This window comes from Condylura cristata, unplaced genomic scaffold (assembly GCF_000260355.1).
Source record: "Condylura cristata isolate star-nosed mole 26May11 unplaced genomic scaffold, ConCri1.0 scaffold00041, whole genome shotgun sequence".
Lineage (NCBI taxonomy): Eukaryota > Metazoa > Chordata > Mammalia > Eulipotyphla > Talpidae > Condylura > Condylura cristata.
This window is the reverse complement of record NW_004567142.1, coordinates 1,644,376-1,659,149: the sequence shown is the minus strand read 5'-3', so window position 1 is coordinate 1,659,149 and position 14,774 is coordinate 1,644,376. Positions and strand designations below refer to the sequence as shown.

The window sequence follows — 14,774 nt, the reverse complement described above, 5'->3', positions numbered from 1 at the left end:
ACGTGGCCACCTGTGGCCGCCGAGGCCCCAGTCTCGAAGAGGGCGAAAAAGGGGCCCAAGAGACGTAGCCCTCGCCACTGGCGAAAAGGCAAGGCCAAAGGTGAGCGCGCTGGGGGCCGACAGCAGCTCGGAAGGAACCTTCAGCACCCTGGGGGGGCTGGGCGCTGAGTGCCGCGAGGAGCGGGGGCGCGGGGGGCTGGCCCATTGCGGCACCGCGGGGCGTGCGGGGTTGATCCATTGTGAGAAGGGGGTGATGTGAGGGCGGAATAGCCCCTCTAGGCAGCCGGAATACCCGACGCCGCTGCACCGACTCGGGAGCGGAGCCCCCGAGTTACCTGGACCGGGTTCCTGCTCCACTTCGTCGTCCTCGCAGTGTGACCGTGGGCAACGGCAAGTGTGTCCCACATGGGGAATGAGCCGAGTGCATTTGATTGTCGTCCAACATTTGAGAGGATAATGAAGAGTTGTAGAAGGTGTTTCTCATGTTGGCAGTTTAGGGGTGAGTCAGGGAAAGGTAGGAGGAAGGGGTGCCCTGCAGCGGGGGGTGGCAGCAGGGCCTGTACCACCCCGAAGAGTTTAGTCTTCCCTTTGCTTAGTCCATTCTGCCATTTATTGTCAGGCCACCTGCCTCAACCCAAGTACCTCGGGGCCTAACTTCCTGACCCCTCCCCCGCCCCCCACGCACTTCTTTTTTGAACAGGGAGCCCCAAGTTGGTTTTGGGCCACCACGTGTCCCTCAGGAAAAGATGAGTGCTGTTACCTAGGTTCCCTAGGGTGTGGGGTTATTTACAGATCTCAACAGGCTGGAGAAGGTCTGACGGCTGCTTAAGCCTTAAGCAAGGTCAGGCACTAAGTCCTTACTGGGGTTTTGACTTTGTCAGTCTAAGCAGGAGCTTAGATTGTGTAGGAAATAAACTGATATAGAGCCAGGGCCCAGAGACCCCAACTCAGTGTTCCCCCTTCCCTCTGCCAATGGCTCTGAAATTAACCAAAGATTAAACTGAACTTGGTTCAAACAAACTGGAGGGGCCCCCAGCTCAGGCTGGGGCCTGAAGGCATTCAAGACACAGCCTTGTGGCTGGAAAGTGCCCAGATGCAGTACCCATAACGCCATGGTTAAAACAAAGTCTTTGGAGCCCTGTCCCTCAGGCTAGGAGTTCTGGCGCACTGGGTGACAGACCCTGCTCCTGTGTCTCACCTTTCTGGGAATAATGATAGGGTACCTGACTGGGGCTACTGTGAGGCTTGAATGAGTGTAGTGTGTTTGCTGGCACACAGCAAGCCCTCAGGAGAGGTGCAGGTTATTATTACTGTTACTCGACTGGAGAGTGAGTGCCCAAAGAGTGGTGCTTTGTCTGCCTTGTTTATCCCACGTTTCCAGAGCCTGGTATGCCAGGCACGATGGCACTGTAATATTTATTAGGTTATTAAGTGAAGGAATGCACGAAGGATGCTGCCCTTGGGGCTGTTGTGGGGAGTCAGAATCCTCTTGGGTAAGGCTCCCGGCGCAGGGCCAAGCCAGTCCTACTGACAAACCTTGGGCCCACCCATTCACAGGCACACCCCCTCCCCCCCACTGGGGCTTTGTCTGTCATTTCCTGAGGCCCTGCCCTGGTGCCAGGCCCCATAGGGTGAATCAGACTCTGCCGCTGCCCCAAGGGCATCCAGGCTGACTGGAGCAGTCCCAGTCATCAGTTTGATCTTGGCAGTAACCGGATGATACTAGTGTCATTATGATCACCCCATTTCCCAAGTGACGACACTGAGGTTCTGAGGGAGCAAGGTCACTGGCTACTCCATACCTAGCCAGTGAGAGCAGAAATGGCCAGCCCAGCCTCCTGAGGCAGGGAATGTGTGAGCTCAAACTACTATGTGCCCAGCCTCGACTCTCAACCCAAAAGGCTCCAGTTTCGCAGATTACCCAACAGATGCTTCGTGAACACCTACGTGCACTGGGCCTGGGCTCTTCAGTGGTGAGGACGGACTGTGGTTGAGCTGAGCCATAAATCAAATAATTCCACGAATCAGATATGCTTATAAACTGCGATCAACACTAGAGGGAAAATCCTGAGAAAGAGGGCGACTTCTCAAGGAGGCGACATTGGGTCCAAGGATAAGCACGTGTGGACTGCTGAGCCAGGGAGTGGCGACCTTGAGGCCCAAGGAAGCAGCCCATGACAGGGCAGAGGCAGCTTAGAAAGTGGGGAAGAAGAGAGGAGACTGGAGGGGCAGGGGCCCTGGTGGGGGAGGGCACGTCCGGCCCTTGGGGCATTACTGTGAGAGCAAGGACAGAATGTGGAAGTGCTCGGAGTGGGGCGCCAGATTATGCACTAGAAGGATCCTCTGGCTGGGGTAGAAGGCAGCAAATTCAGAGTCCTGATAATGCTCCAGAAGAGGGAGCAGTGGATGTGGAGAGAAGAGCCAACACCACAGGTTTCTAGGGGTTACAGTGGACAGGACTGAATGATGGATTGATGGGGGTGGGAAGTAGCCAGGAGGGCGCCCTGGGTTCCAGATTGAGGTGAGAAAACTGCTTCACACACACCAATACAGGCATGTACATCCAAACACGCGTCTGCACTGCTCACAGGCCGAGAGCAGCACAGGAAGGTAACCTCCCAGGCTGGGAAACACACACAGGCCGGGACCCACGCACACAGCATGCCTTCAGACGTTCCAAGAAATATAAAAACAAAGACTGAGAAGAAATGTCGACACCCCCACCCACAAGCACAGAACAGGGCTCCCGGCATCGCTTACCTACGTTTGTGTGTGCAGCTATGAGAGCTCCAAGGACACGCAGCTGAGACATGAGAGGAGTGGACACAGATATACAAACAGACACAGTGGAGACCAGCAGCCCATCCTGGCTGTGTGACCTATGTGGTCATGTCACCTCTGTGTATGTTTTCTCATCTGCCAAAAGGGATGTTGCCGGTCCCTTTGGGGGAGGACAAAACGAGTTCTTTCCCATAAACCACACAAAGGAACAGTACCTGGCAGGCAGTCGCCGCCTGCGTTGGCCCCAGGCCTGTCCCCTTTGGGGGCCCGGGCCTCACCCTTCCTCCTTCCCACCCCGCCTTCCTTCCCCGTGGCCTTCCTCACCCCGCTCAGTCCCTAGGGGCCAAAGTCCAGGCCAAGTCCAGCTGACCATTGGCTCTTTGGGGCAAAGGGCTGGTACCCAGGCGGCAGGATCCCCAGACCCTACCTCTGCCCCAGCCCTCCCCTAGGGCCCCTGTGGGCCTGCCCCTGCCCCAGTGCCCTCTGCCTGGGATTCTTGGCAAGTTTCTGGCCCCATCAACATGCCTTCCTCCTGGCTCCATCCGGCATAGCCCCCCAGGGAGCTGCCTGGAGCAGGGCAAAGGACAGGCCCTGGACTCACAGCGGAGTGGCATTCAGCCTGTGCCCCACCGCTCTGCAAGTCAGTGGCTCTGCCTCTGGTGTCACCTTTACTGGGACCCCTGCCCCATGGACAGCGAGTAAGGAGAGCAGCTTCGGAACGTGGGAAACCACCACACTTCACGCAGTAAATAGCAAGCGTTGGACCTGTGCCAGGCACTGCCGGGACAAGGGTACAGTGCCGGGTAAAAGTGCCTGCCCTGGGGGGCCACAATCCAGTGAGGGCGCCAGAGCACACTGCACATTTGTGACAGTGTACTGCATGGTGGGGTAGCGGGTAGTGAGGGTCACAGAGAAAAGTGACTCTTAGTGAGGCCGAGAGAGAACCCCAAAGTGTGGCACCAGGGCACCGCTAACAGCACATTTCCCACCCTGGGGCAGGAAGGCCAAGTGCCCTTTCCAGGTGAGGAACCCAGCCCCCCTCAAGATCACTAGGAGTAGCTTGGACCCATTCTACTGCCACAGCCACTGAGCTTGTAAGCATCCATCTGTCCACCAGCCCGGGGGACGGGTGGTCCTCTCCCAAGTTCCCAGCCACCCGCCTCTCCCCCAGATTCACTCCTCCCAGTTTTCTGACTTTTACTGTTTGCTGAGCACCTACTCTACGATGAACCTACGCTGGGCCCTGGGGCAACTCCCCACCCCCTACAGCCAAAGAGGTGGCCAAGGCCTCAGGGCACATCTGCACTGGATCCATCCTTTAGTGCTTGAAGCTTTATATCCTTCTTCCCCAAGTCCCACCTCCATACCTGTAAACATCACAGCTCCCAGAAGCCTGAGTCTGCCCCTGGGGCAAAGCAAACACACACATGTGTAACTGCAAATGTGTAAAATTCTAGGAAGAAAAGGTATGAGAATAATGATGGTGGTCGTGTATCTCAGATGAGGCAGACAGTTAGGAAATGCCTCTTCAAGGTGCCAAAATAGCCAGCCAGACAAGGAACACATAGGACAGCAGGTTAAGGGGCTCTCTGAGCCTCAGTTTCCCCAGTGTGAGGTGGGGGTGGCAGTCGCAGCAGGATGGGTTGCACTCGGCAAGTGGCAGGTACAGGTCCCCAGGGTCAGAACACCACACACAGACCGTAGGAGCCGTGACTGAGGGTCTCGCTGAGCTTGGCACTGCCCGTACTTGGCTTTTGTCCTCCCAGGAGATATAAGCAAGGCTGGCTACCCTCGTTCTCCCCGCCAACAGCTGGGACGGACTGTGCCAGGGCAGCCCCGGGGACGGGAGCTGAGGTCACTAGGCCTTTGCTCTATGAATACACCCTGGGGAGAGAGGCAGGCTGGGTGGGTGGGAGGACAATTTGTTCAGAACTGGGAGCCTGGACTCCTGGGTCTAAGGTAGGAGGAGACTGCGGCCAGGTCTCCTGGGACTTGGCTGCCCAGTTGAGCTGGGAGGGGTCAGGGCACTGAACACTGGTGAGCTCTGTTTACAGCACGTGGCTTCCACTGTCCTTTCTGGGTGGGAGGCGGAGCCAATGACCACACTCTGGGTAGGCTGGCTCCACCCCTGGCCTGTGGCCCCAGGCTGTTACTGACACTAGCAGACCAGCCAGCAGACCCAGCCTAGAGCTCCGAAGAGGCCCTGGAGGGGTGAGTGCTTGGCTCTCTGAGACTGCCAAGGCCTTGGCGAACCCCAGGGCCTAGCAGGGAGAGGAGATACCTTCTGAGGGATTAGGACCCAGGCAAGGTGCCGCATAGACTTCAAGAAGGATAAGTCCATGGAACAGAGGGTGGCAGCCCCGCCAGGGTGGCCAGGCAGTTTGTCTAAGACTTGGGTGACAGGACAGGGGTCCTGAAGTGCAGGGAGTCAAGCATAGTCCAGGGCAAGTTTTTGAGGGTCCGAGCTAGAGGCCCAGCTTCCACATTCCTGGGAGGGAGACAAGTTTAGGTCAAGGCACTGGACCCAGAGATCTGGTTTGAATTTTGCTCTTCCACTTTTTTATTCTTAAACATTTATTTATTTATGCATATAAGAACTGGGGTACAGACCAGAGGTGCAGGGGGTGAGAGGATTCTCCAGAGACAGAGTGGGGAACAGAACAGGCAGATGACTAATATACACGGCTGAGGGGAGCAGCAGGTGAGACAGGAGAGGTCTGCTGCACCCTGTGGGTCACCTCTCTCTAGGGGATCAAACTCATGCTGCAGTGGCTGTGGACAGCTTCACAGCATTGCACTTTAACCCCTTGCACCACCAGGGAGGCCCCTTCTCTTCCGCTTTCAGTGCAACCTTCAGTTCCTTACTTAATGCCTCTGAGCAGTTTTCTCTCCTGAAAGATGGGAGTGCTACCAATAATAGGTAAAACCGGAACCCAGATTTCAGTCGGGTCGGCAGGTTAATGAGGACGACAGGAGCAGACACAGGATGCTCTTAGCGCAGGGCCTGGCACAGAGCAGCTCACAGCCAGAAGTGAGGATGAGTATACTGCATTCCAAGCAACAGGGCTGGCCCATGAAGTCGAAGTCAAGTGGACCAGCTGGGAGCCCAAGAAACACAGCTGAGGAGGAGTAAGAGGGATTTGGGGATCCTGCAGAGGACCAGAGGGGACCCGAGATCACAGGGAGTTCCAAAGCCAGACTGGAAGACAGGAGAGGGCAGGAGGGACTCCTCTGGTCCGTCTAGAATCACGAATGCCTGCGTACTAGAAGAGCACCCGGCTAGTATATTAGGGCTTGGAGGGCTGAGTCCTCCCAAATACTGGTTAAGGAGAAAGGCCTAGAAGTGATACTGGGGCGGGGAGCTGGGAAGGAAGTAGGCTGGGGGCCCGAACTCCTGGGTCTGAGAACAACTCAGGATGCAAACTTCTGGGAACCAGGGAGGAGACCTGAGCCCCGGGCAAGTAAATGGAGATAGATGTCTGAATTCTTGGGCCCCTGGAAGGAAGGAAGTGGGGTGGGGGTGAGGGGAGTAGAAAGAGCTGCTGCTAGTGCGTCAGATTCTGTGAGCTGAGGAGACCAGACTCTTAGGCTGAACAGAGGGGAGAAGGCCAGGAAGAGCAAGTTTCTGTACAAGTAGTAGAGCAAGGGTCTGAGGCTCACAGGTCTGATGGAGCTAAGGGGTCAAATACCTCCACCTTGAGGGTTACCGGATTTTTGGTCCTAAGGAAGGATGGGGATGGTGCCCGAGACTTCAACCCTGGCAACTAGGTGACATCTTGGCTCTGAGGGAGGAGGGCCCGGGGGCCTGGGTTCCCAGACCCCTTTTGAGCAAGGGGTGATGCAGTCCTGCCTGACAGGCCTCCCTACTGCCCACAGCCTCCTTGCTCATTCAAAGCATGGATCTGCACACCATGACACAGTCGCTGGTGACTCTGGCGGAGGACAACATGGCCTTCTTCTCAAGCCAGGGCCCTGGGGAGACAGCTCGGCGGCTGGCGGGTGTCTTTGCGGGTATCCGGGAACAGGCGCTGGGCCTAGAGCCCACCCTGGCCCACCTGCTGGGAGTGGCCCACCGCTTCGACCTGGACACAGAGACGCCCGCAAACGGCTACCGCAGCCTGGTGCACACGGCCCGCTGCTGCCTGGCGCACCTGCTGCACAAATCCCGCTATGTGGCCGCCAACCGCCGCAGCATCTTCTTCCGCACCAGCCACAACCTGGCCGAACTTGAGGCCTACCTGGCTGCCCTCACCCAGCTCCGTGCTCTGGCCTATTACGCCCAGGGCCTTCTGATCACCAACCAGCACGGGGGGCTCTTCTTTGAGGGTGACGACAGGCTCATCGCCGACTTCCTGCGCGAGTATGTCACGCTGCACAAGGGCTGCTTCTACGGCCGCTGCCTGGGCTTCCAGGTGAGTCCCTGCCCGCCTCTCCAGGGCCCGGGAAAGGCGGCTTCTAAACCGGCCCACTTGCGGCTGGAATAGCCTCGTGCTCAGTGCCGCTCGCTACGCCAAACAGTGGAGGCCAAAAGGGGCACGGTGGAGCTCAGCCAGAGCTGCTCCTGAGGTCTCAAAGTTGGGGTCCCGTAGGCCAGCTTCACAACGAAGGCAAATATCTGGAATTTGGCATAGTTTTTTTTTAATACCAGGATCTCCCACGATTCCCTACTGTCCTACACTCAGATTACTCCACTCCTTTACATGAATGACCTGGCTAATCCCTGAGGTCATCTGAAATGAGACACCCCCAAAAAGGTACTCAGTATATATTCAGAGCACACCACACTTAATCATCCTCACCGACACCAGGGAGGGAAGGAGGGCGGTGCCAGCCCCACTTGAAAGAGGTTCCTTCCTCAAAGGGAGGCGGCCTACAGCTGCCGGCATGGCCTCCAGGCCAGACTCTGTGACTCACCTAAGGAGCTGCAGGATTTTCAGGCTGGGGGCAGACAGTGAGGAAGACCCGCTGGCCGGACCCCCAGTGCAGGCCCTCTCCGACCCTCTATCCCCACACCTCCTCATGGAGACACTCCTGTCAGCACTGAGAGGAAGGCGGTGTGGAGGCCCCCATCAGACTCCTAGGAAAACGAGTATGGAGACCCAGAAAGGAGGGGGCGGGCAACAGGGTATCATGGTCAGACCAGAGGTCCAACTTTCCCCAGTGTGGGGTTCAGTCCCTAGCTGCCCAGTCCCCAGCAGCATCAGGGAACCCCAGCGCGAGTATCTGTAACCCTTCAGACTTTCTGTGGGCCTCCTCCATCCCAGGGAGAGTTGAGCTTAGTGGTCTTTCAGCGCTCCCGTTCCACCCCACCTTTCCACACTTTCCTACGGGCCAGCCTGTGCTCACCAAGCCAGCCTGTGTGTTCCTGGGAACTTCCCCTCTCCTGAACTGAACCCGCAAACACTGATCCACTCAGCTGGGCCAGCCGGATCCTCCATATCCTGGCCGTGACCTTGGAGTCACAGGAGAGATTCCAGAACCTCCTGAGCCAGCCTTCCAGCCACAGTGGCCAAGCACCCTGTGCTCTCTGGCCTACTGGGTCCCCAGCCAGGGGCAGGGCCGTGGTGCGCTGCAGGAGAGCCGCCCCTGTGAATGTCAGCCCCAGTGCAGAGTCCTTCCGTGTGGGTCTCCCACACGGTGCTCCGCACGCAGCATTTATTGGTGCTGACTTGCCTGTGGCTCTCTATCTCCCATCTCATCCCTCTGCGTTTCTTAGGCATCTGCTTCTGCTCTGACACTGTCTCCCCGTTCCTCTGTGGTTGCTTTCTGCCCTATCTCTGGGCCTCAGACACTTCCTGTTTGCTCTTTACACCTCAAGATCTTTCTCCCCATCTGTCCGGGGCCTGTTCCTCTTTCTGCTGCTCCCGCTCTCTTCCTCACCTCACCTGTCTGCCTGCACGACTCTCAGGAAATCCCTGCATCATCTTAGTCCCAGCTCACCACCTCCACATCGGAAATAACCCCAAACTTCTCAGGTCCTGTGTGACCCCATTGCTTCTCTGAGCTCGCCCTGACCCTCTCCCCAGGCTCACAGAGCCTCCCTTGTACTATGCGCACAGCCTGGGCCACCTCAAAGCCCTGGTCATGTACGTGGGGCCCTGGGGGAGCTGCCCTCCTCGCTCAGTCATGCTCCAGAGGCCCAAGAAGCCTGGTCCTCGTCACCATTCGAGTCGCCTCCACCTGCTGTCTCAAGCATCAGCCATCCCTTGTTGTGACCCTACAGAGGTCTTTATTTGGTGTCTTCCCTTCCACAGCAGCAGCTCCAGGAAGGCGCCCAGAGCAGTGCCTGCCACAGGTGCTCGCTGACCGCCCTCCAGCCCGCCCCTCGCTCCTGCCCGCCCTGCCCTGCCCAGGGCGGTGGGTGACGCAGCGGCCTCTCTCCGCAGTTCACCCCCGCCATCCGGCCATTCCTGCAGACCATCTCCATCGGGCTGGTGTCCTTTGGGGAGCACTACAGACGCAACGAGATGGGCATCAGTGAGTCCCAGCTGGGGCCCTCCTACACCTCAGCTCCCTCTAGCCCCCCAACCCTGCCCCACCAGCCTGACCAGCTGGGCTCCCTAACACTCCTTCTGACCGCCAGGTGTCACCGCCAGCTCCCTTTTCACCAGCGGCCGCTTTGCCATAGACCCGGAGCTCCGTGGGGCCGAGTTTGAGCGGATCACACAGAACCTCGACGTGCACTTCTGGAAAGCCTTCTGGAACATCACGGAGATTGAAGTGCTGTCGGTGAGTGTGAAGCCCGATGAGGACCCCAAGTAATTACCAGAGGGGGGACACTGAGGCCCAGAAACCATCCGAGGCCACACACATCCCTGCCGGGCTGCAAGCCCAGGGAAAGCTCAATAGAGGAAGGACGGCTCAGAGGAAGGTGGGGAGTCCTCTGCAAGCAGCCCCTCCCTGGCACCCCTTCTGTTCCCTCTCACCAGTCGCTAGCAAACATGGCATCAGCCACCGTGAGGGTAAGCCGCCTGCTCAGCCTGCCCCCAGAGGCCTTTGAAATGCCGCTGACCTCTGACCCCAAGCTCACAGTCACCATCTCGCCGCCTCTGGCCCACACGGGCCCAGGGCCAGTCTTCGTCAGACTCATTTCCTACGACCTGCGTGAAGGACAGGTAGGGCCTGGCCTCAACCATGAACAAAACCAGGGAGCGGGCAGCCCCACCCCAGAGCCCCCCTCACTCTGCTACCATCTTCCCTGCCCGCCGCACTCACTCCTCACCCCTGCCCCGCTCCTGCCCTGAGCACCCCTTGGTGGTGGGAGGTGGGTTCCCAGGCAGGCCATCCCAGCTTCCCCCACCTCTCCTTCCTCACCCCCAGGACAGTGAGGTGCTCAACAGTATGGTGAAGTCTGAGGGTCCTCGGGGCCTGGAGCTGCGGCCACGCCCCCAGCAGGTGCCCCGTTCTCCATCCCTGGTGATCCACATCCACGGTGGTGGCTTCGTGGCCCAGACCTCCAGATCCCACGAGCCCTACCTCAAGAGCTGGGCCCAGGAGCTGGGTGCCCCCATCCTCTCCATCGACTACTCCCTGGCCCCCGAGGCGCCCTTCCCCCGAGCGCTGGAGGAGTGCTTCTTTGCCTACTGCTGGGCCATCAAGCACTGCGCCCTCCTGGGTGAGCCCAGCCCCTCACACTCGTCCTGCCCACCACCTCCACTCCCTCTCTGCCTCCACACTTCCCCCTCTCCCCACTGCTCAGCGCTTAGCCCCTCCCACCCGTGCCCCCACTTCCAGCCCAGAAAGTCCTGTTTCTCCACCCCTGCTGACCTGCACTGGCAGCCCCCCGCTCTACCTGCTCTGGCCCTTTCTTCCAGCTCCTGTAACCTCCCACTTCTCACATGTGGGGAGGCGCTGAGCCCAGTGGGGCCCTGGGACGCAGGGCTGTGGCCAGTCCTGTCTGTGCTGTCAGCCTGAACTCTTGACTTTCCTCGGCGTCCCTCCCCCCAGACATGCCCTGTCCTTTCCCACTGTCCCCTTGCTTCTGGCCTCCAGCCTCCCCAGCTTCCTGATCTCCGGGCTTCTCTGTGCCCTGCAAATCCTCCCGCCACTGTCCTTCAGAGGGGTCTAAATCCCTCAGTTACCCTGTCTCTAAAATTGGAGCTGGCGAGACCCCCTTCCCCCACCCGAGAGGCTAGCACTCCCGGCCCCGGGTTCAAGTTCTTTCCTGCCCCACATGACCATGCCCCCCTCCAAACCAGGCTCAACCGGCGAGCGGATATGCCTCGCGGGGGACAGTGCGGGCGGGAACCTTTGCTTCACGGTGTCCCTTCGGGCAGCAGCCTACGGGGTGCGCGTGCCAGACGGCATCATGGCAGCCTACCCGGCCACAATGCTGATGTCCACGGCCTCGCCCTCCCGCCTGCTGAGCCTCATAGACCCCCTGCTGCCCCTCAGCGTGCTCTCCCGCTGTGTCAGCGCCTATGCTGGTAAGGCCCACATCCTGGAGCTGGGAGGTGCGGGGGCCTGGGCCCTGCAGGACCAGGGGCGGAGGGAGGACTGGGCCTCCTTCCTACTGAAGCCATCCGCTGTGCTTGGACTCCTTGTGGCACAGATGCCTGACATTCCGGTGGGACCCCCACATGCACTCTGCAGGTGGGGAGACAGAGGACCAACCTGACTCGGAGGAGAAGGCTCTAGGCATGATGGGGCTGGTGCGACGTGACACAGCGCTGCTCCTGCGAGACCTCCGTATGGGCGCCTCCTCCTGGCTCAACTCCTTCCTGGACCTGAGTGGGCAGAAGTCCCACAAGGACCCAGTGCCCGTGACAGGTGAGATACCCTCCCCTCATGCACCCATCAGGGTGGCTGGAGGACAGCCTGGCATACCAGAAGTCCTGGGGGCCCTCAGGGAGCAGAGGTCCCTTTCCTGGCCCTGTCTTCTACTCATACTGCTCGGACATAAAGCCTAGCTCTTCCACACGGTCTACACGCTGAAAATCCTAGGACTTTTGCTCCCTCGGGTCATCTCAGAGGTCTAGCAACTATAGGACTTAACTTTCCAAACAGCCCATCGCTGACAGGTACTCTGGGAAGGGACTCAGAACTCTCTCCACACACATGTCCTGAATATCAGCCCACAGAACGCCAAATCTGGATGCTCAGGTGGGGATCCAGCCCTCTGAGCTTCTCTCCTGACTTATAACAGAAGCACAGGGGTTAATACGCACCCCCAAGGGCTGGCGGAGGGGCCTGGGGTAGGAGATCAGCCGACTGGACAGGCTGCAGAAATGGAAGATTCCAGCTCTGGGTGGGCGGCAGACCCTCGGGCAGCTAAAAGTCACTTCAAACCAGGGAGCCCGCTTCCATTTTTCTACATTTTAAAGGATGCACAGCTACCTCAACTTACTTTCTATCTCTAGCACAAATCAACAGAAGTTTCTGAGTAACAGGAAGTATGTGTGCAAAAGTAGATATGACATTCCTCTTTTTCTGATAAATATTCCAGTTGAATGTGTTTAAGTTTTTAAATGTTAGGCTGGTCCAGGGGATGCAAACTAATACAAAGACCATAAAGGGGATTTGAACTTCAGGCTTGTGGACCACTGGGCACTGGGTCTTCCTTGTAGGAGAAAGGGACAAGCGCAGCCCTGCAGGCACGCGTGCCAGTCTACCCCTCACCGTACCAGTGCTCGCTCACCCTAGGGGTAGGTAGGCAGTAGGCCTGTGACCTGAGAAGTGGGCACAGTCCCAGCCCCTGCCCCTGGCACACAGCAGGTGCTCAGTCTGCCCCGGAGGCGGCCCCGTGACTCGACTCCAGTTCTCTTCACTGCGCTTCTGCAGCTCTTTCCCTGTGGGCATGCATTTTGCCCTCCTGGATGTCTAAAGATAAGTGAAATGACTGGAAGAGATGGGGTGAATGGCAAGCAGAGCCCAGGGGGCACCCCAGGGGTCAGGAGAGCATCTCTGGCATCTTTTGGCAGTTGTTTGCCTGGTTACTATAAGGAAAGGGACAAAAATGAAAACCGTGATGGATATTTGAGACCAGTGTGGCTATGGGTATGGGATCACTGGGAGTCGTAGTCCCCCAAGACTTCATCTCTCTGCGATCAGAGCCTCCTTGTAAGCCGTGTAGGTGCTGACACCTCCACTTCGATCCATTCACACCCTTTGTCAAGTGTCCGTAAAAAGGTGTCGGGCCAGGGAGGCGGCTGGAAGCGGGCAGCAGGCGAGGGAATAAAGCACTAATGCTGATCTGTTCTGACCTCCCCAGGGGCAGCAGTGCCTCATCCCACTGAGTCCGCTCTGCCTCCTGTGAGATAAGGAATATTTTTAGCCCCTTTGTACAGAGGAGGCAACTGAGGCTCCCAGGGGTAAAATGATTGGCACTCAGCCTTCCCGGTCGCCACACCCCCCTCCTTGGGACGCTGCGCCACCGCCAGGACCCCGTAGGTGCATTGCTCATGCGTGATTACAGGTCCACACAGCCCCTAGAAACTGCAGCCCGGGGCTCCTAACCACCCCCCAGGCGGGAACTCGCAGGCCCTGCAGCAACCCCCCTTTAGAGACCCCTGTCCAGCCCACGACCTTCCCTGCCAGCCACCACGCGCCACAGCGGAGCCAGGCCGGCTGCGGCTCCAGCGGACCCTCTGACCCCGCTCCCCTCCAGAGCCCATGCGCCGCAGCGTGTCTGAAGCAGCGCTGGCCCAGCCCGAGGGACCCTTGGGCACCGACTCCCTCAAGAACCTGACCCTGCATGACCTGAGCATGAGGAGCTCCGAAACATCCAGCACCACGGAGCTGTCGCTGTCCGCCGAGAACCTCGGCCCCTGCAAGTCCTCTGACGTCAACTTTTTACTTGGGTCTGAGGATACACCGGAGGATAGCCAGGACCAAGACGAGCCGCAGCCGACGGACCTAAGCCGCCAAAGAGTGAACGCAGCCTTCCCGGAGGGCTTCCATCCCCGGCGCTCGAGTCACGCTGCTGCACGGGTGCCCATCTACTGCTCGCCCATCGTCAAGAACCCCTTCATGTCGCCGCTGCTGGCGCCAGACAGCATGCTGCTGAGTCTGCCCCCCGTGCACATCGTGGTGAGCGCGGGGTGGATGGGTCGCCCCTCTGGACGCGGTCTGGTGGGGTGCAGGTGCACCAGGGTAGAGAGCTCCCCGGGTACGGGGAAAGCAGGCCCCGGGCCTCCGGGGTAGGAGGTGTGTGCCACCAGGGAGGGGGGCCTGGCAACAGGAAGGTAGAAGGGAAGGGGCTCAGCGCGGCCATTTTTCCTGGCAGTTCTGTGGCGCGCCACAGGGCCCGGAGGCCAGGGGAGGGAAGAGCTGTGTGGGCATGGTAACTCCGGGTGATGGGCGCCCAGTTCAACTGCTCCCCCGGCTCCCAGCTCTGCCCCCCCCCCCTGCACCATCTCACTGCCTGTGCCGATCACACTGCCAGGCCTGCGCGCTGGACCCCATGCTGGACGACTCCGTCATGTTCGCGCGGCGACTGCGCGGACTGAACCGGCCGGTGACGCTGCGCGTGGTGGAGGACTTGCCGCACGGCTTCCTGAGCCTGGCCTCCCTGTGCCGGGAGACGCGGCAGGCCTCTGCGCTGTGCGTGGAGCGCATCCGCCTCATCCTCACTTCTCCCCGCCCCAGCGCCCCCACCCGCCCCAGCGCCCCTGAGCGGGTGCCCACACTGCTGGCCTAAGGGGCTGCGCACTAAAGGCCTCTTGTTCCCATCCGCACCGGCCTCGGTCTCCTCCGTGATGAACGCGCCCAGAGTGGGAGGCAGGGGGGTCGGGAGGGGGTTTCCCCCCTGGGGGTTCCTGGCTGCTGGGAGCAGACTGTGCCTTAAGTCAGGTTTTCAGCCTTGGGGATGGAACCGAGTCCCAAAAGCTGAGCCCTGGCCTGGGGATGGAGGCGCACACGAAACCGGTGTCGGAGCCCCGTGGACCTGCGCCCCACCGCTGCCTTGTATGCTGCTTCCGCCGCCGCGCTGCGGGCCTGGCCCTACCGTGCAGGGGCCATTGACTTTGTTTGTAAATAAAAGTATTTAACTAGTT

At 59.3% G+C, this 14,774-nt stretch overlaps 1 protein-coding gene across 2 annotated transcripts; it reads left to right on the top strand.

Annotated features, from left to right (window-relative positions):
- LIPE (lipase, hormone-sensitive) lies at positions 1 to 14,774 on the top strand. 2 transcript variants are annotated; one of them, XM_012733645.1, is made up of 10 exons: positions 1 to 100; positions 6,658 to 7,193; positions 9,168 to 9,258; positions 9,365 to 9,510; positions 9,711 to 9,896; positions 10,102 to 10,396; positions 10,980 to 11,207; positions 11,374 to 11,550; positions 13,388 to 13,809; positions 14,165 to 14,774. In XM_012733645.1, the coding sequence occupies exons 2-10, from the start codon at positions 6,678 to 6,680 to the stop codon at positions 14,417 to 14,419; spliced, it is 2,316 nt and encodes a 771-aa protein (XP_012589099.1). In that variant the 5' UTR covers positions 1 to 100; positions 6,658 to 6,677; the 3' UTR covers positions 14,420 to 14,774. The 2 variants fall into 2 exon arrangements, with proteins under 2 accessions (XP_012589099.1, XP_012589100.1); XM_012733646.1 differs by lacking the exon at positions 1 to 100 and adding an exon at positions 4,944 to 4,992.